The following is a 26,054-nucleotide window of genomic DNA, read 5'->3' as shown; positions in this document are numbered from 1 at the left end:
TTGTTTGCATTAATTTTTGTTTTATTCTTTCAAACCCGAAATTAGTATTTAATACAGTGTGACCGTCTAAATCAGCAATTACGTCTTAAATCGATTCGATGCAGAAAAATTTTTTTTTAGTGTTATGCACGTTAAAAAAATATTCTTTGTTGGCAAGCAAGCATGTGTAACATGCAAGTATTTATGAATTTACCCAGGCTCAAAGGGTTCTGTGCTGCTTCTAGCATTATTTGCTTCAAAGCTCTTATTCAATTTAAAAGAAAAATTTCTAACTAGATTGGTTCTGCGAAATTGTTTTAATAGTCTAGCTGTGAGATAGCTACTGATATACTTGTAGGTTTTAATGTTTCAAAGATAACCCAAGTTGACAATGGCTTTTTTGCGCTGTTAGCCGATTTTGGTGTCGCAGTGGTCTGTTGCTTGATATCGCACACTTATACGCCCAAACATACTCATACACTTCTTTTTTACTTCAACATATCTTGACATACAGGTTTGTAAAAATATTTTGCAGGGGCAAAAATGAGCAAGCCTAAACAGTAGAATCAGCTAATTTATATCAACAGAATGAGACGAATCGAAAGCTCATAAAATTTGAGGGTTTGGCCCACAATTCCCCTCTGAACTTGGGGAAGAGTTTGCCTGCGCATGCATGGATGGGTGCAAGCCAAATTGGCCACGGCACTAGCAATAAGGAATTGTTTTTCATTTGCAAGAAAACTAATTTTCAAAGTAAATAGCGACGATGACCACACTGCCTTTCCATATAAAAAAAAAACACAACTTAGAAACAATAGGGAAGTTTTTTCCAAGCCAGTAGAATTCAATTCAGTGAATATTTTGGCCTATAATATATATATTTCTAGTGTTGTGCTGAAGACGGACCTTGGACAATGGGCCGAAATATTCACTGGATTGAATTCTACTGTCTTGAAAAAATTTCCCTTTTGGATCTAAGATGTTTGTTTGATACTTTTCAAAGAAGAAAAAAAAGAAAACCTAGTATTTGTCTTTCCTGTTTCCGCTCTTATCTTTTTTTTTCTTTCTTTTTTTTATGTGGTTCTGTTATTTTCAAATATCCCTTTAGGATTTCCACGGGAGCCAAAGCTGTTTTGGAAAATATATAAAATATTGTCGTCTGGACGAATACTACTTAGATTCTAGTTTGTCATTAGACTTGTACTTCTAAAAGCTAGTTTGTCGAGGCGTGCACGCAAGAATTTTACTTTTCTCAAGGGAGGGCATTGAAGAACAGACGAAATTATGGCAAAATCATGGAGATTTTGGGGTAAACTGTAGAAATCAAGATATTTATGCTGGGGGCAGTGTAACGACCTGAATACCTCTCCTCCCGCACGGACGTCTCTGTTTTATACCTAAAAATAGTATTGTTATTTCCTTACTTGGAGTTATAAGATGTACATTAATATTATTTCTGCGAAGTAACCACCCAACTTTGCCCATATATTTTGATCATTTAACTATACTTCCTATCCGTTTCAATGTTTGCCAATCCCAAGAACGCGTAAGATGCATTATGGAAACTGCTATGAATACTGAAATATGATGAAAGTATTCTCTGAATTCGTTTTCCCACTGAAAAACAGCAATCATGAAAGGTTGCGCTGTGTAAGTACTGCGCTGCGTATGGATGGGCTAACCTACCTGAAGCGAGCTTAAGGTCACAAAGGCCCATGTCCTCCAAAATCCTAGGCTGTCGCGTGAGTAAACAACTAGATTTGTGCTTTGGCGTATATTTATCTCAATAGCATTAAGGTTATCCTTAATGGAATCAACCTGCAGAGGTTAAGTGAGGAAATTTGATGATCAGAAAACAGAGCATCAAAGTAATTAATTATACACGTACACTAATAGTAATTTACAACGGCGTATCGTGGATGTGCGTGTCGTTCTGTTTAGAATTCTGTAACTTCAAAAGATAGATGGCTCAATTACGAGAGAAGAAAAGAAACGAATATGGTGATAGGTTCTAATCAGGGTTGTATGCAATATTTTTTTCGATGGAGGAGGGGTAACAAGAGGATGTTTTCAGGGGTGAAGGGTTTAAAAAAAGATTGTTTCTAGCTGGGTTTTACCAGAAAAAAAACTCCAAAAATGTATCAAAAAAATGATTATATTCATTTTTGTTACGTTTTTACTAGTCGGACAACTATTTCAGGGAGGTTCAAACCCCCTAAGCTCCCCTTCCTTGGTTGCGGATTTCATTTTAATGCAATTGCGTTCTAAGATCTTCAAATTAGTTAGTTACTATTAAATTTTTGCCTTTCTGTTAGAAAGGCAAGCAAACCCTATAGTTAAATAAAAAAAATCCTCGATCTGTCTATTTATTTATCCCTATTCTTTTGCAATCTCTGCCATGACACCAATTGTTGATGAGGTATAGATGTACCGATAATAATGGCAACTATCACTCTTGCCGATTTTCAGCCATGTGGATAAATGATTTTCAGTCATTATAAATAATAAATTATCCAGAGGCGGCAGTACTACTCAAGATACTAAACTACAAAATATTTTATGTTTATCCTCCGGTTATGAAATGAACGCCCCTATAAGGGCCTGGGAATGGAAAATTACAGTTATTAGGTACATTGGCAGGAATATCTCTGGAAGGAAGAGGAGGAGTTAACGTAAAAAAAAATCGCAAAGAAGCCACAAATTATAGAACAATTTTACGACTTTAGAGGGAATATCGCAAGTATTACAAACGGGCCCTTTCATCCTCATTCAGTTTCTTTTAGCAGGGTTGTTGAGCCTTCTAATTGAACACAGTACGGGTCTCTTTATTGCAAACCAAGGCTGTTTCGGAAATGGATGCTTTGAACACAAGCATATTATAGCATAATAAAACGTAACGAAACCTATAGATAATAAAAAAAAAGCAAAACGGGGGTGAAAGTCTTCAATTTTGTTACAAGTTCTTTTTTTTGCAATATTCCTGTTTTCAAAGGCCCACCTGTTCTTTCTTGGTGACCAAAGGAGGGGAGCAGCTCCTATAGAGCAAATCCAATGAAATAGTCATTGGGTCAGAGTCGCTTCTAGGGTTGGTGGTGACTAGGGAAAAATTAGCTACTGCGCCCACCTACCGACTAAAAAAAAAGCCGAATCAAAGTGAAAAGTTTGATCAAAGTGGCACCCCCAAGCCGCGGTGCCTTCTCTAAGCCACAGCGCTCAGTTTAGCCGCCCTGCCCCCCTTGAACAACTCTGCGTTGAATAACTAGATTTAGAATTACAAGCTCTTAGAGCTATTCAAACACTGTAAAATCCATTCTGACTTAAACAAAGTAAAAAAAAAAAAAATGTAATGGATGTATCATGTCACTCTCTGAAGTCCTGGGATGTTTACCTCATGATCACAATTATTTTTACATTTATTTCACATTTACTTCATGATCACAATGGCGTTATTTTTCAATTAAAAAAAGATAAAAAGATGTTTTCAGAATCTTAGTGGGGGGGGGGTCAATGTCTCCTTCATCCCCAATTTGCACCCCTGACTAATACCTAATCCAAGGTTTAGCAGGTGAATATGGGGATATTTGTTTTAATATAGGTCTGGTTAGTTATTTTAATCTGTGAAGCTGTCGGTGAATTTCATGTCTGTCAGTCAAGGAAAGATGCCAAGCCCCTTCCGCTGCAAAGTTAAGATGCAAATAGTTAAAGTCGATTTCGTCGGCATTGTTTGATTGCAGGTATTTTATGTTAATTATGATTCTAGTTATAGGCGCACCCTAAAGTGGCAGTCTTGTGGTACTTTTGTCGTTGACTAATGGGGTTTTTATTTTTGTTTGTCGAGATATCAGAACAGGTGCAAAACAACTGCATACAATATGTGAGGCATGTAATTCACTTTCATACTTGCAGTTGTGGTATGGCCAGTTTTCAGAAACTTAAGTTGTAGTAGGATTTTATAATAGCTTAAATTTGCAATTGGATGTACAATTACATCTACGAAGACAAGGCAAAGTTAAATGCGTATCTATTGCTTAGAACTTATCTCCCTTATATACTATCCCAGACTATTTTGTGTACTTACGTATTAACGCCACCGAAGCAGAAGTTGCACTAATATTAAGATAACTAAGAAATAGACACACTTTAAATGAAAAAGAAATTGAAGACCCAAAATTAAGGTAAAATATTTTTGTCAAAATTTAGATAGGTTTAGACCTGTCAGTTAATAACGGCATATTGAGACGTTCACTTAGAAACAGAATTGCATACCAAATCCAAACGTGTCATTCATTTGCACCAGAAATGAACATTACGCCTAATGTTCAAATATATGGCCTGAATTATATATTTGCAATAAATTTTTCATTATTTTTAACACAGTGTCAAATCAATATGAAGTAGAGTGACTAACGGAAAGTTCATTGCATCTATAGACTTACAATTCAGGGTATATATATATTTGCACATGAGAGTGTTAGGAGTAAAGCTCATTTTAGACGCAAATGAATTTTAAATTTGGATTTAGAAAGAAATTCTCATTCTAAATATACGTCTGTTTCTTAGCTATCTCCATTTTGTATTAAATAAAACAGAGGTTTTTTAACTGAAGCAAGGAGCGAAATTAAGTTTTTATTGTTTTAAAGAGTAGAATTGTGACAAAGAGTCAAACTTTAGGGCAAAGAGCGGGGTGTTGAGTAGGAGACAGTCCCTACTCATGGAAAGATCCTCCCGCGTAACCCAATCTCCCCACCTCCTCCCCCCACCATAAACTATTCCCCCTGAAAACGTCTGTATACTTAGCAATAACAAATACCAAACGTAAACAATGGGTATAAAGTTCATAACTTGCAGCCCTTCCCCTGGGTACTGTGGAGGATTAAGTTGTCATAAAAGACATAGTTATTAGATATTTCGACTATGCTGAACAAAATGGCTATCTGAAAATTTTTATCTGGTGACTTTGGGAAAAAATGAGCGTGGGAGGAGGCCTAGTGGCTCACTAATTTTTTGGTCACTTAAAAAGGGCACTAGAACTTTTAATTTCCGCTCAAATGAGCCCTCATGGAAAATTCTAGAACCACTGGGTCGATACGATCACCCCTGGAAAAAAACAACAACAAAAAAACAAATAAACACATATACGTGATCTTTCTTCTGGCAAAAAATACAAAATCCCACGTTTATGCAGATAGGAGTTTGAAACCTCTACAGTCGGGTTCTCTGATACGCTGAATCTTATGGTGTGATTTTCGTTAAGATTTTATGACTTTTGGGGGTTTTTCCCACTTTTCGAAAATAAGGCGAATTTTCTCAGGCTCGTAACTGTTGATGGGTAGGAATAAACTAGATGAAACTTATATATTGAAAATCAGCCTAAAAATCCGATTCTTTTGATGCATCTATTGGTATCAAAATTCCATTTTTTTAGAGTTTCGGTTACTATTCAGCCGGGTGACTCCTTACTTACAGTTCGTTACCACGAACTGTTTGTATATGTATTTTCCTAAGCGAGTGACCTTAATATTTCCCATTGCATTGATAATATTTGTAGAAACACCAGCTCTTTAGATGTTCATATATGCGTCGAACATTCTTGAATTTTGATGGCTGAATTCAAGATGGCTGAACTGCACTGAGTCTGAGGAAGACAATGGAACTTTTATTAGTTCATGGCATTTTTTTTTTTTCGTAATTGCATAAGACTATCCTCGTATAATTCAAAATGCAGTTAGAATTATCGCTGTTACCCACACAACTGCTACTACTACTAACAACTCACTGCACCATCAAGCCGACTGAGGCCAACACAGCCACGTGCGTTCCTCCTCCATCCCAATCTATTCAAAGCTTCCTTCTTTACACCTTTCCAAGAAGTTCATATTTCCTTTAAATCTGTCCATCCTTCCGTTTGGGACGACCGAATGGGTCCACAGCTTAAATAAAACACATTTAATTTTTTTTTGCCAACTATAGCTGCTCTAATTGATTTCATTTAATGGGTTAAGAAAGGTTTTTAACGCAGTTCTATATCCTGAGTTCAAGAAAGTAATCATATGTTTCTCAAGCGCTCATCTGTTGACGGTTTTTTTTTTATGTGTGTTCTGAGGTCTGAAACGCTAAAGATTATAAAAAAAAAAAGAGCTTATAACATTAAACTAACAAATGTTAAAATACAGTGTATTTAATGCAAGAAATTTCATAAACAACTTTTTTGTCCGAAAGAAGAACAAAACTGAAATTCTTACTCTTAGGAATGAATTTAAGCTGCTTTTGATCCAGGAGCTAAAATAAGCTTACCTGGTGGAGCCTTTTTGTGCTGAATATGACACATAATGAAGCCGTTGCCTCTATTTGCAGTGTCAAAGTATTTGTTTAAAAACTCTATAAAAAGTAATGAATAAATAAGCAAGTATTACCAGTTTAGTGTGAATTCTCCGTTGATTTCCATAATTTACGTCACCCTTTTAAGGCAGGTGTGGGAAAATATAGAGAAACACAAGGTATGACACTATACTAAAAGAAATAAAATTGATAGCCAGAAATTGCTCATATTACCAGGTGTTTTTTATACTGCTCGTTATATATTTGTTGAATTAATTGGAATTGCTCTTAGCTTGACCTTAACATTGTGAATGGAATGAGAATGTGTTCAGCTCCCGGTGTTCCAAATATCTGTCACTTCCCTCTCGCAGAACTTATACTAAAAACTGATTTGTCTCTTTTTAAAACTGTAACCGGGTACCTTTAGGACCTATCTGTGAACACAGCCAAAATCTTAATCAGTTGATTCTGAGCTATTTTTGAACAATATTTTGTGGAGCCCTAGTACGGGCCATCACGTTTTCAAAAAGTACAAAAACGGACGATTTTTTATTTTTTGATTTCATGGGAGGCGGTCTGAAGCTCCAAAATACCCTCCCCTCCTTTTCAAGTAGTGTGTTTAACTCCTCCAGAAGCTCTAATTCTTATAAAATTTCAAACATCTGTACAGAAATGCACTTATTTTCTTTTTTTGTGATTTCTTGAACAGGTACTAAGAACTAATTTTTCTCTTTCCGAGACTGTAACCGCGATTTTTTGGGACTTATCCAGGGACATGGCCGAAATTTTAATCCGTGGATTCTTAATTATTTTGGAGCAATACTTTTTGGAGCCCAACAGCAGGCCATCACATTTTCGAAAAGTACAAAATGATGATTTTCACTTTTCACATCTCATGGGAGGCGGTCTGGCGCTCCTAAATCCCCTCCCCTTCTATTCAAGTAATTTATTTAACTCCTCCAGAAGTTCTAATTTTTAAAAAATTTCTAACATCTTTACTAAGAACTGATTTTTTGGAAGAAAAAAAACATGATAGGACAAACGATGATGAATTTAACCAACAACCATGCCGTTGTTGGTTAAATTCATCATCGTTGTTGGTGAACGAAAGTGAAACTTAACCACTTAATCAACATACAGTTTGCTCAAAATACTACAACGAGAGTCCCTATTTCTAACATTCTTACTAAGAACTGATTTTTGGAAAAAAACATGATAGGACAAACGATGATGAATTTAACCAACAACGATACCAGTACCTTTCTAATTGAACGAAAGTGCGATTTAATCACTTAATCAACATACGATTTGCTTAAAATACTATAACGAGAGCCGTCAAACTTTATATATTTGAAACAAAATGATGATAATATAATGCTGTAGAAACAAAATTTTTAAAAATTAGAACTTTTTTTTTAATTAAATTCATTAAATTTTATTTTACTCATTTTTATTCATGAAATATTTATTCATTATTCAATAATTTTTTTATGGTTTAAATCTATCTATTTATTCATTAAATTAATTAGATTAGATTAAATAAATTTAATAATTAAAAACATTAAATAGAATTAATTAAGTTAGAACAATTTTTAAAATAAGAACTTCTGGAGGAGTTGAATACATTACTTGAATAGGAAGGGAAGGGGATTTAGGAGCGCGAGACCACCTGCCCATGGTCACCAGACCAAATGCAAAAATAGGAAATATCAGTTAATTAATCCCTAAATATCGTACTATTGTACAGTAATCAGTTGCATCGACTTGTCATGAAAGGATGGAATCAGTTCTTTAAAGGGCACTGCTCCGACCACACAATTCGATCAATTTTTCTCAATCTGGGGATTGCGCAGCTGACAAAATTCGAGGCACTTCCGGTTAATTCCATCTACACTTGTGCAAGTTAATAACATATGTTCCTTTGATTAGTGAATTGTTCATGAAATTAATCACTGTAAGAGAAGCATTACCTCCTGTGATGGGGCATTGTACTCAAAAATCCATAGAAAAACTGCCAATTATTAGCAGTGATAACTATATTATTTTGCAAGACTAAAAGGAGGTGGCAACTGGCAACGCATGACTTCCTTCAAATTGTCCATACTAAAGATATCAATCTGATAGCAGATGGTCATCTATCTATATAATTGGTTGTGCTACTAACTCCTAGGAAATCAGTAATCTTCATCTCTGAAAACAATCGGTTGGCAGTATACAACGAATTCCTGAAACGAGTAATTCTCATTATGCGCTATTCAATCAGAGTTAATAGGTTTCTGATCCTCACAAGAGGGTATACGCATTGTTGTTTTTTTTTTTTTTTTGCTTTATTCCACTGGTCGTCCAACAGGTTATCCTGTTAGTGCTCTACGAAGAATCCTACGTTTTTCATCAAGATATGTTTCATGAGGCCCTTGATCATAGAGATAGAAAAAGTTATGGTGGGAAAAGGTCAAACTTCAGTGTAGAAAATGGGGATGAAGCTGACGAGGCTAGCAGTCCCAATCATGTACAGGGTGTTTTTGCTTCGCTATGGGTTTTAGTGTAACTATTTACTTTTATTTGAACAAACTTCTTTTTTCTAATTATGCCTGTTTGATGCTATGTTCGAGTATTTCATGACGGTTGCCTCCATAAAGAGCTTCTGTTCGAAAGAGTCTTCGTTCAATATTCTGAACCATCGGTTCAAATTGAACAGACCTCCGAATGGTTCTAGTTTTAGGGGATATTGGGAGTAGGAGGTTATGGGTCCTTGAAACTTGGAGGACTATGTTCGCTCTCAGTTTTAATGCAAAATATGATGGTATTCTCTCCTTTCTCCTAAAGTTTAAAAATTGGACCTTGGGCCTAGAATATGGCATTTGGGTAATCTGCTTGTTTGTGCAAAAGAGGGAAGATCCTTGAGATCCTATCATTTTTCAGATACAATTTTTATGCGGTTGTAATCCCAAAAAGGGACAATATTTTTCACATTTGTAATGCGATTCATTGACACACTTTTTCATCTAAAGTTAGTCGTTTGCATTATTTGAGATCCCTTTCGTGCAATATCTTTTAAAAATGTAAAATACTCTTGACCAAAATATCTGCAGCTTTTTGGCAAATAAAGCAATAAGGTGGGAAAAGGTATGGGAGGGGGCATAGCTGTCCTTTGATTAATCTAAGCTATTGAAAAAGGCACGTGAACTTATGAATAACATTCAAATGACATCCTTGTTGCAATTCTAGGACACTAGTTTGATATAAGTGCTTCTAGTGATTTTTTTTTTTTTTTTTTTTTTTTTGGCTTTTGTTGGCATAGGTTGTTCTTTCCTTACGGTTCATTACCCCGAAGTGTTAAGTTGCAAAATGAAAAAAATGTTTATGTGTTTAATTGACATTTACTGTATAAATTATACCTCGGCAATCTAATAACACGCCTATTTCAACTGACGGAATGATTCATTTATTGCTGGCTCACTAAGAACAACTTTATTTTGTCATTCTAAGACGTAATTTCGTTAGAATAATTAGAATCTCGAAAACAATCTCTTATATCAATTATTAAATCACGATAGATAGATTGATGCTATGATACGCATTTTGGAAAAGTCATCATATTCTTGTATGCAAATCAACAACAATAACAAGCGATTTAATGCAACAGATTCTTCGTATTTATGCAAACTCATTGTATTATATCAATGATGGGTGACAAATGACAACCATTAGCCCTTGAATTGATAAATTATAAACTGCTCGAAGTGATGAAGCAAAAAAGGCGGAAATAATTTGTTAACCCTTACTTGTTAATGCGTTTAAATTAGGAACGATTTTAATAGCTGTCATCACATCCGTCAGAGGGAGGGAGGGTAGAGCGAATCTCTACTAAGATTCACCAGTTATGCCGGCTAGATATATAATGGAAACTAAAATATGATCCAATTAAACGATACTGGGATAATTGGTACTAGATATGCACCTTTTCAAGCACCAGGCCCAACACCTTGGAAGAAGTTTTTTATTTCCCCCCCCCCTATGTTCTAAATCTGTTCCGTGGTCTCTTGTGTTCATATTGTTTTTTTCTTATTTCTCCTTTTTCCAGGAATGTGATCAAGTACATATTGACGATGTCTCCTCTGATGACAATGGGCAAGAATTGGGGTGAGTTTCATATTGTTATTATGAAGCTTCATGTTATTGATATTATTAATGTTTTAAGACGCTAGTTCACATACATCAGAGTTATAAAGAGAACAAGGCAGGGGAAGTGGCACAATCAGAGCCACAAATGTGTTTATATCTGCGAGTGATATTCAGAATGCAACCAGACATTTTCCACAGTGGGAATGCTTGACATTACACTCCCTTGGGTTAAGGTCTTTGAATTCAAACCTATCCGGCGAAAACACTTAAACTACTTTTTCGTGAACAAAAAAAAAGGGTGAAAAAGTTGAAAACGGTGAAAGGTGAATTTAATCGTTAATTGCTGTGACAGAGTATTTCTGCGGTACAATTTTATGATCACATTTATTTTACAGACGGGCAGACCATATCCGGGGAAGGGTTTGTGAAATTGTTAAATAAATGGAATTTTTTTTTACAAAAATTTCTACCATATGATTTAGATCAAACTCCAATACTTTCTTGAATAACCTTTGAAAACATCTAAATAGCATTATTTGCTTTATAGTACATTAGATTTAAATTTTTCTAACGTAAATGGAAAATTCTGGCAATAAAACAATGGTATACGCATGCACAGGAAATGCGAATACTAGTTCAATGGTGGAAATGAGAGACAAAATGCGAAGAGGTGGGTATATTAGCTTCAAAAATGAGAATAAAAATAGCATATCTGAAAACATTTGATTTTTAAAATATCATACTGCCAAAAAGCACAATGATCTTTAAAGTTAATTGAGAAAAAAAGATTATTACCAACTATTCAAATACCATTCAAAGAAAGGTCAAGAAAATTATTATTTTTGCCATATAGATTCGTGATGTCATTAGTTCTTTCAGCTTTTAACCTCAGTTTATAAAATACGGAAAGAATAAAGCAAATCTGGGGTATTTTCTAGCGATGAAGACGAAGACCAAAATAAGACCCTTACGATGCTGAAGTTAAAGTTAAAGCTAGCAGTTAAAATTTAGCATAGTTTAAAATTTAGCAATTTAAGCTTTATAACTATTTAAACTAGTAGAAGATCCATCTTGAACTATAGAAAGTTTTTCTGTTTGGCTGCTCTTCCTTTTTTCCTATTGAAAAAGAGATAGAGCGGCAACTAAATCAGTTCGAGTTTTCACTCATTTTGATTCTCACTTTCGCTGGCTCATTTAGTTTGAACGTTTGATTCAACAGAATATATTTCTTAATATTGTGTTTTTAGAGTTATTTTCTATAAAGGGTATATTTGCCAAGAACTACGCTATATTGTCTGTATAAAAGCGCTATTATCATTTCCAGGCAAATGCTCTTACAAGGCTAGAAGAAAACGCTAGTAGCACTTCAAAATATTGTTTGATTTCTATTGTACGTCACGATTAACAAGAATCATGAATGCTTTTTCGAACTGCCAAGCCCTCATATTGTTAATAAATAGACAATAAATCTGTTTTTAGAATGAAATATCTGTTCAGAAATGCATTTGAGAAATTGTTAAAGCATCAACACCAAATGCCTTAAAACCCAGCGTCATACCAAAAAAGAGACGGTATATGTAGGCTTTGTCTCACATTTTTATAATCTTATTGGAGAACAAAGACAATTGTTTGATACCTTTTGTGGAAACAAATTTTTGTTCCAGGGCTTAAACGAGGAATATAAACCTATAGTAGCAAATATACGAATTAGAAGCCTTTTTTTTATTTATATTTAATACAGAATTAGAACGGGTGGTCTTTCAAATAGAGTTAGTGAAACATTTATTGTCTCTATAAATATGCCTAAATACCGTCAGTGAAACCTTATTCACCTTCTAGCTAATTCTCAAATATTTGTGATATGGCATTTCGTCAGTAATCCTGCAGTTGAACTAACGATGAACTAACGACTCTAATAACCGAACTCAGGTTTAATCTCATGCAGTACTGATCTATTGGATGGATTTGTACATAAAGGGCTTTCCGTTTAAGTCTAGTTTTCAGTTTAATTTATATTCGGTTTCAGTTCAGTTTCAATATAATTTCAGTTGGAGTTTGTAAATTTCAGTAAAATCGGTGTTTTGAATTCTATTCTGTATTTTAAATTTTAAACTAATCCAACCTAAAGTTACAAAATGATAGTTTCGAGTATTTTGCAAAAATCTGGTAAAACTCAGATCAAACTTAGAGACCTGACGAATCGTTGGTGAATTACTTATAAATAACGATTTGAATATGATCCCATTATTGAGAATCAAAATATGCATAGCACCTTCTTTGAGGTCAATGATTCATTTCAGCTCTCCAGGAGAATTTATCTTCCGAGAATTCAAAAATTCTGAAGGTAAGGTTTTCCAACCTTATACACTAAATAGACACTCACAAATACACTCACAAATATACTAAATATATGAGATATGGAAAAAATATTGAAAAGTATTGGAAAGGCGTAAATGTCCTTCGATTTTTTTTTATTGGAGCGGGGGTGGGGTGCAGGACTGTAGCACCTTCAATTCTGATATGTTGATATTTATTTTATTGATCTTTTTTTAATAATTTGAACTACTCAAAGAGCTAATTTCGTAGAATATAACATGGTCTTTGTGAGAGTAAAGTAGTGATTGTTTTTCTAAGAATGTGGATCCTTTTATGCAGTATGAAATCGTTGTATAGAGACACCTACTTGGTATACGTCTTATCTGGAGTTCTCTAATTCTAAGTCATTCTCTTATTCTATTCCTTTATTTATTTATTTTTTTAGAACCAACTGTAATTGCTTTTAATCTTGATATGAATTTGAAAAAGCGCTTAAATTTTCATCTTTATCTTTTTCAGGAACTATAATTTTCTCACTGACGGTTTTAATACCACAGGCGGAGCGGCCGGCATAATGATCGGCAATGGAGTCCGTGGTGGAGTAGACTGGATGAGAAAGCTTGCTTTTCGCTACAGAAGAATAAAGGAAATCTATGGCACATATAAATCGACTGTGGGAAGTAAGTTTGTCACTGTACTTAGTCTTAGTTACCAACCACTATCTTTGATTATTAACAGTCATCAATGTGGCTACATCTAATAAAGCGTAAATATCGCTCACTCCTTCATCCTTACCTTACACCTTAGATCTTTCTGCACCTCCAGAGGCACCCAGAGCATCAAAAGGAGCCACCAATCTTTTCGCAAGTTTGCTACTGTCAGTATATCCTCCCTGTGAGGCTGGATTGACGTGTCTAGTTTTCGCAGATCTATCTGGTAGGTTTGGTGCATGGTTTCTGGGTCTGCCTCTACGGCATGAACCCGATGGTTACTAGTATAGCGCTGCATTCATTAGCCAGGGATTCCTTATACGTAGTATGTGGCCAAGTATCTTCATCAGTGAACTCTTATTACGTCTTTCACAAGCGGCCGACCTGTTTCATCATGGATCTCACCCATTTTATCTCCTTCCTCTATGATAGAGTAAGATATTACTGTCCATAAACCTCTTTTAGTGTCCTGTTTTATCAATATTACATTGTTTGCTTTTCAAGCTCATCCCCCACAGAATAGTATAGTTGATCAAGTCCTTGTGGAAAGACGTAACAAGTCATCGGTGCCTCCTAATGGAAGGATGAAACCTTCCTTTAGGAGACAATTTAGTTTGATCACTACATTGAATCAATTTAGTTTTTTTCATCAATTTGAAAATAATTGCATCAGCAGAAAATTAATTATCCATATAGAATTGTTAAGCCTTTTGTATTTTCCAAATTTTCCTCAAATAGGATTGACGATAAAAATGTTTTTCGACGGTTTCTTTTCTTGTCATTCAGCCCTTTTGAGGAGATTTCTCCTCCAAAGTTTGAGTTTGATCTCTATGTACTTATTTAAATAATATGTAATGTGTGTTTTCATAGAAGTAAAATATAAACTAAATAAGAGAATAAAAGAAACTGTTTCCGGTCTAAAGTTAGTAATTAAAACACATGAAAAGTAGTTTTTGACAGTAATAAAATTTAGGTGGCGACCCTGACGCAAATAGAACTATTCCAAGGTGACTGTTATTCCCTAACTTCCTAATAACAAAACAGCTTCCTTTATTACTTTAATCAAAAACAGAAACATTGCTATTTCCTCATTTGTTTTATATTGTTTCGAAACATTCAAAACAAGCAAATCGCTTCTTTGAATAATTTAAATAAGAAAGACAATGGGAATTTCACTACAGCAACCATTGTTATTTGGCTTGGACATTTGAGTGATATTTTGAATTTATTGCCTATATTGAAATTGTCTTTGACAGGCTGTTTCGTCGATAAAAATAAGTAAACCTGACCTTTGCCGCTAACTAATTTAGTTAATGAGACTGTTCATTAAATACTGTCGGTAATGGACGTTTTAACGTATTAAGGCCGTGATTAAGTGAACTTGAAAACATCAAGCTTCAAAATTGAAGTTAGGGTAGCTTTGCCCCACGAAAAATTCCTCCATGGAAGGTCCCCCCCACATAACCCCCTCCCCCAACCCAAAAAATCCCATGAAAACGTCTGTATACTTCCCAATAACCATCACTATATGTAAACACTGGTTAAAGTTTGTAACTTGCAGCCCCTCCCACTGGGACTGTGGGGGAGTAAGTCGTCCCCAAAGAGATAGCTATTAGGTTTTTTTGACTATGCTGAATAAAATGGCTGTCAGAATTTTGATCCGAGGACTTTTTGAAAAAAATAGCGCGGGAGGGGGTCTAGGTGCCCTCAAATTTTTTGTCACTTAAAAAGGGCACTAGAACCTTAGATTTCCGTCAGAATGAGCCTCTCGTGTAATTCTATGAGCAATGGGTTGATACGATCACCCCTGGGAAAAAAAAAAAAAACACGCATCCGTGATCTGTCAAAAGGATTTTTTTCGAGGGAATACAAAAGAATTTTAAAACGCATCACAAATTTGTTTATATTCATTTTGTTACGTTTTTACGAGTCGAAAAAACATTTTTTTTTGGGGGGAGGTGTTGGCGGGTTCAAAACCCCTACCCCCTGGATACGGCCTTGCCCACGCCAATAAACTTTATGTGTAAATCTTTATCTTGATATTTTCATTGCCACTGATATTACAAGCTTGCAGCAACGTCAGGTCTGTGGTTGACACCATAGTGAACACTACTCCTCCATCTTACCCTGTTCAAAAGCCTGACTTTGGTCGCCTTCCAAGAGATTCTCATAGACTTAAAGTAATTTTGAATAGTCACATCTTAGCAGTAATGCCAAGTACCCAGCCTTTCTCTTACATCTTGCGGACCACTCTTTAGTAGAACTCGTTTATATATACACTCCACTCGTTTATGTATACGAATGCACTCTTTTATATACGAATACTAAGTGGGAACAAACCATTTCCCTTATTAATAGTCACGTTTGGCGTTTCAGCTTCAAGTATATTTGCTAAAATTACCCTTAAACAGTTCCCCTTAAAGACTTCCAGCTTACCTCCTCTTCTTTCTTAGATGCCAAATTGAAAAAAAAAAAATATCACTTCAACGCGTCTTCACCACGTTAAAGTAGAAGTCATTTAGCAATTTGCTTCAAGAACTAGTGCAGCGAATACAGCATTAAACTGTATTTTATCGCTCTTTGATGAGTTTTAGTTATTATTTAGTACTATGTGTACTATTACTGCTGAGTCTTAGGTGGTGCACACTGGGCGACTGAACGTGGTTATAATGGTCATGCACCTGTTCTATTTGCAGATCTCTTGGGGTCAGAGAAAAGAGAGCAATGGCTTCGACTTCGGGCGGAAATCGAAGTTCTCACAGACAACTGGTTGACCTTGGTTATGAAGTGCTTGCAGATTATCTCCTCCAGGTCAGTTTTTAATAAATTTACGGCTACTTGCTATGACTTGACCGAAGAATGGCATTTGCAAATGCTCCGCCGATCTCATCAATTCTCGTTATTTGAGCTGTATTAAAAAAAAAAAACACAAGTTTTTTAAATGAAAGTAAGGAGCGACATTAAAACTTAAAACAAACAGAAATTACTCCGTATATGAAAAGGGCTTTTCCTTCTCAACCCCCCGCTCTTTACGCTTAAGTTTGACTCTTTCTCTTAAGTCTACATTTTAAAACACTAAAAAACTTTAGCGTAAAGAACGGGGGGCTGAGAAGGAAAAACCCCTTTCATATACGGAGTAATTTCTGTTCGTTTTAAGTTTTAATGTCGCTCCTTACTTTTATGTAAAAAAACTTGTTTTTTTTTTATTTCTGAACGTTTTTGAATCAATGCATGTTTTGATTTTGGCTCTCCGCAGAGGAATAATTAAAACGAAATTTGTATATTTTTTTTTTGGCTAAATGGCTTTCTCATAATTTTGATCGAATTATTTTGAGAGAAGAAGAGCGGGGGGGGGGGAGCCTAGTTGCCCTCCGATTTTCGGTTAATTAAAAAGGCAACTAGAACTTTTAATTTTTTACGAATCTTTTTATAAGTAAAAGATATACGTAACTTATAAATTAGCTTACGTAAAGAACTTTTGTGAATCAATGCATGTTTTGATTTTGGCTCTCCGCAGAGGAATAATTAAAACGAAATTTGTATATTTTTTTTTTGGCTAAATGGCTTTCTCATAATTTTGATCGAATTATTTTGAGAGAAGAAGAGCGGGGGGGAAGCCTAGTTGCCCTCCGATTTTCGGTTAATTAAAAAGGCAACTAGAACTTTTAATTTTTTACGAATCTTTTTATAAGTAAAAGATATACGTAACTTATAAATTAGCTTACGTAAAGAACTTTTGTATTCTCATGTTTTTATTACATATATGAGGGGGTTCTCCCCCTCGTCAGTACCTCGCTCTTTACTCTAAAGCTTAAATTTTGTCCCAATTCATTAAGAATGACCCCTGAATCACAAAAGCTGCAGAATAAATAGTTGAAATTACTAAAAATACTTTAGCGTAAAGAGCGAGGTATTAGGAGGAGGTGAGCCCCTCATATGGGTAATAATTTCTGTTCGTTTTAAGTTTTAATGCTGCTACTTACTTCCAGCTGAAAAAAAACTTTCATATTTATTTTTTCATTGTTTTTTTTTTTAAGTAATGGTAGTAAATTATGTGCTCCCTTCATGGAAATTTTCTTCCCCCATGACAAATTCCTCGATGGAAATTTCCTCCAGCATATCCCCCTCTTCTCAACCCCTGCCTCCAACCAAAAAATCCTCCTGAAAACGCCTGTACACTTCTCAATAACCATTACTATATGTAAGCACTGGTCAAAGTTTTGAACTTGTAACCCCTCCCATGGGGACTGTGGGGGAGTAAGTCGTTCCCAAAGACATAGTTATAAGGTTTTTCGACTATGCTCAATAAAATGGCTATCTCAGAATTTTGATCCGTTGACCTTGGGAAAATAATTAGCATGGGAGGGGGCCTATGTACCCTCCAATTTTTTTGGTTACACAAAAAGGGCACTAGAACTTTTCATTTCTGTTAAAATTGATTTTCGTTAAGATTCTATGACTTTTACAGGGTGTTTCCTCCTATTTTCTAAAATAACGCAAATTTTCTCGGGCTCGTAACTTTTGATGGGTAAAACTAAACTTGATGAAACTTATATATTTAAAATCAGCATTAAAATGCGATTCTTTTGATGCAGCTATTGGTACCAAAACTCCATTCTTTAGAGTTTTGGTTACTATTGAGCCGGGTCGCTCCTTACTACAGTTCGTTACCACGAACTGTTTGATAGAAGCCTAAACGACTAAGTCATTAAAACATACATCAGATAAATTGAAAGAAGATGTATTTTAATACTTACGTATTTTAGTGACCACACTTAAGAAGTGAAGTAAGGTTAATCATAATAAAGTACCAAAGAATGATGAAAATACAATACTTTAGTAACAAAATTATGGGAAGTACAACAGAGAATTATGGAAAGCACGCCACCCAAAACGCATTATATTAAATACCTATCCTAACCAACTCTGCATGTTTGATATATGATTAAAATATACCTGCATAGTAGTTTATCTCACTCGGGCTAAGTTAATTATATCCGAATGACACAGAGGAACAGGTTTTAAAGCAAATCAAGAATAACGGTATGGTCGCTATAATACGTAAGTACTTGTATTTTGGTCACATCTAGTGTCCTAATAGTATTTAAAAACATGAAGGAATTTCTAGTGCTTGGCTGTGAACACTGTTTTTAAGTAGCCTTGACTAGTGTAAGGAATTGCTTAAACTGGCATTTAAGAAATTATTGAGTATCAAAAAACGAAGATTTTCAAATAACGTGTTTTAGGAATATGCTTATAAACCGAAAAAGTTAAAAGTCAATCGTGGGCTTTGACGGCAAAATCATAAAGATGTAAAAAGGTGGACTAAATCGGTTTGGGATCTGGACAGCTCATTCTAAACGTCAAAAGTGGACAAATATAGCTCGGTGATAAATCTTCATTCAATTAGCGATCTATACTTTGTCAAGGTTATCTAGCCTGTACTGGACAGTCACATGAACAAAAATTTAAAAAACTCTGGAATATAAAGAAAAATAGTTTTGGATTTAAAGTTTTGAGAGAGACCACTGGGGGGTTTCTCAGAGAAAAATATTCCTGAGAAAAATCCAGTTAATAGCTCTTAATTCTACATTACTAGTATATGCAGCGTTTTCCGACGATGCACGATACGTTCTTTGCCTCGACCTAACATATTTTTGGACTAATTGTTGGTTACCCACCGAGTAGTGAGACTAAAAAATATCTGGTAAAACTTTGGAAACAAGCGATTATTACAGTTAATCTTTATCTGTTTTCTTGACTAAGAAATATAAGTGGTCTTAAATAAACTGTTCAGAGACCATACCAATGAATTCCACTTTTCAGATTCTTAGATTTTTAGATTAAATGATCTCTTGAGGTAGCCTTTACCTATTTCCTCCGAGTGATGGAAAATGCCTCTGTCAAAACTTCCTTATACAAACAGGAACTATTTTTGGTTATAGTCGCAATAATGTCTTTAATATTGTTTTTTTGTCATAATTTCAGATAGAACAACTAAAAATTTGGTTTCGCGTGATCTCTTATTAAGGTATTTACCGAATTTCAGTTTTCCAAAAATTGTGGTCAAAACTATTAACTGATTTATTTTCGAATAACACTCCAAACAAAAATTTCTTTAACACAGGCATAAAATTTTGACGTTTTTGATCTTCTTACTAACCGAATCCAAATCTGAATTTCCTGGTTTTCCCTTCTACTCCTAAACTGTTCCATAAGCGATTCATACTTTTTTGGCGATGCTATCCTCTTATCCCCAATATATAATATCCTGCTCTGTGTAATACAGCTTTGATTTGGTGCAGGCAAGATCTTTGATGTTTCAACCGTAGCATCTCCCCCCCCCCCCAAAAAAAAAAAAATTATACTTATATTTTAATTTTAAAAGATTGTCCTAATCATAGATCAGCTCAAATTGTCACTGATCATTTTAAATTGAATTGAAAAGTTCTAAATTTGATTAATTTAGAATTAATCATATCAATTCTTCAACCTGTGATTGTGGTGATTAAGAGACCTTGTTTTGTCATTTTTTTTTAAAATTTGAACCTTACGAAAAATGAAATAATTGAAATTTGATCCAAATTACAAGAGTTTTTGGATTCTGATATATTTAATGTTGATGTTATCTAGTGTATTGAAGAGGTTCTTCATGCACTGTTAGGATATGCGAACAAAAGAGAAAGACGACTGAATATAACATAATTTTTTTCTTTTCTTTCTGCTTTTTTCTTCTTCTCTTCTTTTCTTGTTTATCTGCCTCCTTTTAGGAGGCAGCCTTTTTTCATTCTCTCTATTCCTTTGTGCTGTTTGTTCTATTTCTTTAAACCAAAATATGCTAAAACAGCGACTAGAACATGTTTAAAATTTCATTAAAGGTGGTTAGTTTTCTTTATGAAAAAGAACCGTCAAATTACATTTTAATCAATATCTGCTAACAAGGTACGTTAAATATTATCTAATTTTGGGGTTTCAACTCCGTGCCGAATCTCGCATCCCTAGATTTTAGAATTGTTCAAGTTTAATTAAAAGAGAAACGGAATTTCACAAATTCAGATTCACACAATAATAATAAACTGCTACGCTTGCGCAATCCTTTAAATGAACGATTTATGTGCGTTTATGTTTAAAATAATTTTTTTTTAATTGATATCTTGAAACTAAAAACATCAAAACAGCTAGTAATTTATGATATAAGTGAATTTGTTTTTAAAATTTCCCATACTTTAGTAGACCTAGGAGGGTGGCACAAGTAAAGCCTTGAGTCAATGGGGTTTCTAAGAATTAATATAATATGATTTGACTTCGGAAATTCACAAGACGCTTGTCGACTTTATTTTGCAAAAAATTGAATTTAATTTAATGCCTACCCGCTTAAACCATGCAGATTCATTCAGAGATTTGAACAAAGAAGGGAGAATCTTGCCCCCCCCCAGAAAAAAAATCTATAAGTTTCCTTGAATTTCTGGGTACTTTTTGTTCACCCAATCAAGTGGCCTTTTCATATATTATTGACTCCACCCAAATAATTTATTATTGCCCCCTCCCGGGGAAAAAAACCTACACACGTGTCTGCGCCACTTAAATTGGTTTCTTCCTTCTCATATATCTTACTTGGTGTTTTTCATGTGGGCGTTTTAATTCACACTTTTGCAGGGAAGAATATTGTTGGGATTTGAAGCTTTTGGTATAAGAACTGTCTTTGCCAACTCCTGGTAATGGCATAAATTTACGGAAATGTTGGGAGAGGGGCCAAAAATGTATTTTTTATAATGTAGGGGGAAGGGATAATTTTGTGGGATTTTTCAATGAAAATACGAAAAGGCTCCTTTCAAAATCTGTTGGCCTAAAATACCTGTCTGTTGTTGAACTATTGACTTATTGTTATTTAGGGAGTGCACAGAATTAACCTTGAGGAAGTCCAGCTCTTGTGCTGGGCATCTTCAATTGTATGTGTTTAATGGGATCCAGATTCTAATCTCGTTATTGGTTTGCTACAAAATTATTCTTTCGGATAAGTATCTACGAAAGATCTGCTCAAATTTTGGAGTAAATAGATTATTCATTTTAAAAAGAAATATTGACAGATCACGTGCCATTGTCAAATTCTATTGAAAAATTGTCCCTCGATAATTTCGCAACATACTGCGTTTGTCTAGTTCATTGCCCTGAATGGAGGTCTGATAAATACAACTTTTTTAACGTCAAAGGAAAATTTTTAATATCAAAGGAAAATATTTTTCCTCTGAATCGATAAAAAGTATATAAACGAGTCAAGATTAATAAAATTCGATGACGTGGCGAAATAAAGAAATGCGAATATGATGATGAACCTTTCTTCGAAGGTTATCTTCTCCCTTTCGATAACAAAGACTGAATTGTTTGAAGCTTACTTTAGGTACATGTTTCAATGCATTAGAGAAGGCCTTTCTTTTTCAACATTCCCCTTTTTTCTGTCTTCTGTTTTGGTGAAATAACATTTACTAGTCATCGCTATGATTGGATATTGTTCTTTTTATAGCCTGTTTGCAACGTCCCGTTTGTTACGGAAATGGCGGATAAGATGTTTTTGTGTGCCTAAAAAGTACACCTAGTCGGTATTCTTTTCTTAAGCCCATTCATAGACAACATTATTAAGTTCCAGTTTGTCTAAAAACTTGAAAAGAATCGCAGCTTTACGCAACAAGAAATATCTGTCAAGTCACAAGGTAGCTTATTATTTAAGCTGGATTTGCATTTTCCAACTTCATCCTCTATCCAGATGCATTGGGTGTTTTGACGCCACCGCCGTTTTCCACCACCCAAGAAATCTTGCATCATCAAGAGAAATAGTTGGGTCAGAATAGAAAGGTTAAATTAGGTTGGGTTAGTCTATGTCTATGTCTGTGTCTATATCTATGTGTATGTTTTGTCTATTTCAATGTCTATGTTTTTGTCTGTTCTTATGTCTATATCTACGTCTATTCTGACATACCTGAATTAAAAGGTGGCGGAAAACCGCTGTGACGTTAAAACTCTGCTACCGTTCGGATGCTTACCCCTTAGAGAGTCTCACAATACGACTTTGACTCGCATCAGGCAGATTATGATATTGACGAGTTTATTAATGTTTATTTTATACTGAGCAATTAAATACATTACCTTTCTAAAACATAACCTCAAAATATTTTTTCGCTGCCCCATAGTTTGAAACCCCTTGGATACTTTGAGTATCCAATGTCATATTATACTATGGGTCATAATATACTGTCCTGAACAAACAACGTGAATACAAAATTGGGGTTTAGGAGGGGCACCAACGAAACTTGGCTTCCCCGATGGTATATTTTGCTCTTCCACGCCTATGATTAATGAGGCTTTCTATCTTCTAGGGGGGAGTTACCCCGGGATTCATCCCTTTGAACAAGAGCTACTTTCCAGGTAATTTATCTTCAATATACTGGCCTCTACAGTGCCAAATATATTAGGTTCCCCTATTATTATTTTTTTTAGGTTTTAGTGTCTAAGCACTTGACACTAAACTTTGTATGTATTTAAGTATGTTCTCTTAAAATAAGGATAAATCCAAAAAAGGAAAAACAGAAAATTCATATTTTGGCTGTTGAATGATTAATCTTTTTTTAGACTACAATTAGGTTGTACTAAGTAGTAAGTCAGTAATACAAAAATCACACAATGACAAATTTTGGGTGTTTCATGCACACAATGAAACACCCAAAATTATTCTGGACGTATCTTCCATTAAATAAATAATATATAGATCTAAAACTGGTAATTTATCTTCTACTTGAATTTTCTCCGTTGCTTGTTTTATGACTTAATTGATTTGACCTCCTAACGCCTCAACTTCAATTTCAGAACCCGACTTAACTGCGGATTGAGTTATGAAGGGAGTTAGTCTCTTTTCGCAACTGTGAAGTTGTAGGCCTATCAAAGTCGTACTTGTATGATAAACCCCCTACCACTCAAGTTGTTCATTCATTGACGCATTGCAGAACCATTTTCTTTCTTGTTAGTTTCTCTCAGCTTAGCGTGAGACAAAACAATGACAAATGACAGAATAGATGGAAAATATATAATTTGAGCTATATAAGTGCATATTAGGGAGGGGGGTCAAAGTATTGGACAGTTTTAAGTTAGAAAGAAACTCTTACTACATAATATACAGAATAATTGTACCTCACACACTAGGCATGCAGATTCCGTTATACTTTACCCCCCCCCCTTATTTGAAAAAAAGCCCAAAATTGTTTCGAAAGTATTATATTTTTATCATACTTAGGCATATTCATTAGGATTGAGCGTCAGAAAAACATATTTTAAGAATATTAGGTAGGGGGTATATGTCATATAAGTACCAGCTAAATCATTTATTTTGTTAGTTTTGTTTACTGAATTTGTAATTTTCAGGCCAAATTGTGTCAATGTTTTGGTAACAACAACTCAACTAGTTCCGGCATTAGCCAAAGTTCTTCTGTATGGTCTTGGAAACGTTTTCCCTATTGAAAATATATACAGTGCAACAAAAATTGGTAAGTTTTTTAGCTGTTATAACTGTTGGCTTGTTCACAGCTGAAAACTCCTGCTTTAAGGGGATATAATGAAATATTTTTGCAAGCTTCAGTGCCAGCTAACCACCAAAAATACAAGGGAACTATTTGCGAATTCTCCAAGGGGACTAGCCCTTATCGAGAGCTTCTGTGAAGAATTTGTGACTGAACTGAAAAGGCAGTGACATTTTGCCCTCCGTTTTGTCGATGAGCTCGTTAATCAAAGCGGATGACACCACAGAGAACTTCGAAAGTGGTTAATTCGCTCAAATGATAATCCCATTGATCTGATTTTAGTGTTTTCTTAGCAGGTATGTTAGAACCTTTGTAGGGACTGCCCTTTCCTGAGCTATTAAAGATATTTTTGTTCCGTTGAATTGAAAATACGAAATTCACACATTCTCATGATGTAATTCTCAATCAAACTGAATATCTACATCTCCTGCACAAAACGCGAGAATTCACATAATCTTCCTAAAATTTCTGGAAAAGAAGGTGCTGCTTTTAGTTTACTGTCATTTATTTCGTTTCTTATTTTTTCTCTACAAATTATGGCAAGACCGTATGGCCAATCTCTAAATGGTTTTGCCACGTGCTGCTTTAAGTTTTCTGTCATTTATTTCGTTTCTTATTTTTCTCTACAAGCTATGGAAAGAACCGTAAGGACAATTCTAAATAGTTCTGCCACACAAACTGAAAAAACACGAGAATTCACATGGGCTTCCTAAAATTTATGGAAAAGAAGGTGCTGCTTTTAGTTTTCTGTCATATATTTCGTTTCTTATTTTTTCTCTACAAGTTATGGCAAGACCGTATGGCCGATCTCTAAATAGTTTTGCCACGTGCTGCTTTAAGTTTTCTGTCATTTATTTCGTTTCTTATTTTTCTCTACAAGCTATGGAAAGAACCGTAAGGTCAATTCTAAATAGTTCTGCCACACAAACTGAAAAAACTCGAGAATTCACATGGGCTTCCTAAAATTTCTGGAAAAGAAGGTGCTGCTTTTAGTTTTCTGTCATATATTTCGTTTTTTATTTTTTGTCTACAAGTTATGGCAAGACCGTATGGCCGATCTCTAAATAGTTTTGCCACGTGCTGCTTTAAGTTTTCTGTCATTTATTTCGTTTCTTATTTTTCTCTACAAGCTATGGAAAGAACCGTAAGGACAATTCTAAATAGTTCTGCCACACAAACTGAAAAAACACGAGAATTCACATGGGCTTCCTAAAATTTATGGAAAAGAAGATGCTGCTTCTAGTTTTCTGTCATATATTTCGTTTTTTTATTTTTTTTCTACAAGTTATGGCAAGACCGTATGGCCGATCTCTAAATAGTTTTGCCACGTGCTGCTTTAAGTTTTCTGTCATTTATTTCGTTTCTTGTGTTTTCTCTACAAGTTATGGCAAGACCATATGGTCAATTCTAAATAGTTCTGCCACACAAACTGAAAAAAGACTCGAGAATTCACATGGTCTTCCTAAATTTCTGGAAAAGAAGGTGCTGCTTTTAGTTTTCTGTCATATATTTCGTTTTTTATTTTTTGTCTACAAGTTATGGCAAGACCGTATGGCCAATCTCTAAATGGTTTTGCCACGTGCTGCTTTAAGTTTTCTGTCATTTATTTCGTTTCTTATTTTTCTCTACAAGTTATGGCAAGACCATATGGTCAATTCTAAATAGTTCTGCCACACAAACTGAAAAAACTCGAGAATTCACATGGTCTTCCTAAAATTTCTGGAAAAGAAGGTGCTGCTTTTAGTTTTCTGTCATTTATTTCGTTTCTTATTTTTCTCTACAAGTTATGGCAAGAACGTATGGTCAATTCTAAATAGTTCTGCCACACAAACTGAAAAAAACGAGAATTCACATGGTCTTCCTAAAATTTCTGGAAAAGAAGGTGCTGCTTTTAGTTTTCTGTCATTTATTTCGTTTCTTGTGTTTTCTCTACAAGTTATGGCAAGACCATATGGTCAATTCTAAATAGTTCTGCCACACAAGCTTAAAAAAGTTTATAATGGACGAGATAGGGTGATCCTTTTAGGTACCGTAACATCAT

The 26,054-nt window shown here is 34.8% G+C and overlaps 1 protein-coding gene across 1 annotated transcript in view; it reads left to right on the top strand.

Annotated features, from left to right (window-relative positions):
* LOC136033093 (eyes absent homolog 2-like) overlaps positions 1-26,054 on the top strand; it is a gene marked incomplete in the record, with an annotated part of 134,372 nt that overhangs the window by 88,078 nt on the left and 20,240 nt on the right. Inside the window, 4 exon segments of the mRNA XM_065713700.1 lie at positions 10,382-10,440; positions 13,258-13,418; positions 16,145-16,259; positions 23,859-23,980. Coding sequence (XP_065569772.1) covers positions 10,382-10,440; positions 13,258-13,418; positions 16,145-16,259; positions 23,859-23,980 — 457 coding nt within the window.

This window comes from Artemia franciscana, chromosome 11 (genome assembly GCF_032884065.1).
Source record: "Artemia franciscana chromosome 11, ASM3288406v1, whole genome shotgun sequence".
Lineage (NCBI taxonomy): Eukaryota > Metazoa > Arthropoda > Branchiopoda > Anostraca > Artemiidae > Artemia > Artemia franciscana.
Note: the sequence above shows the minus strand (reverse complement) of the source record. Positions and strands in the feature narration are given on the sequence as shown.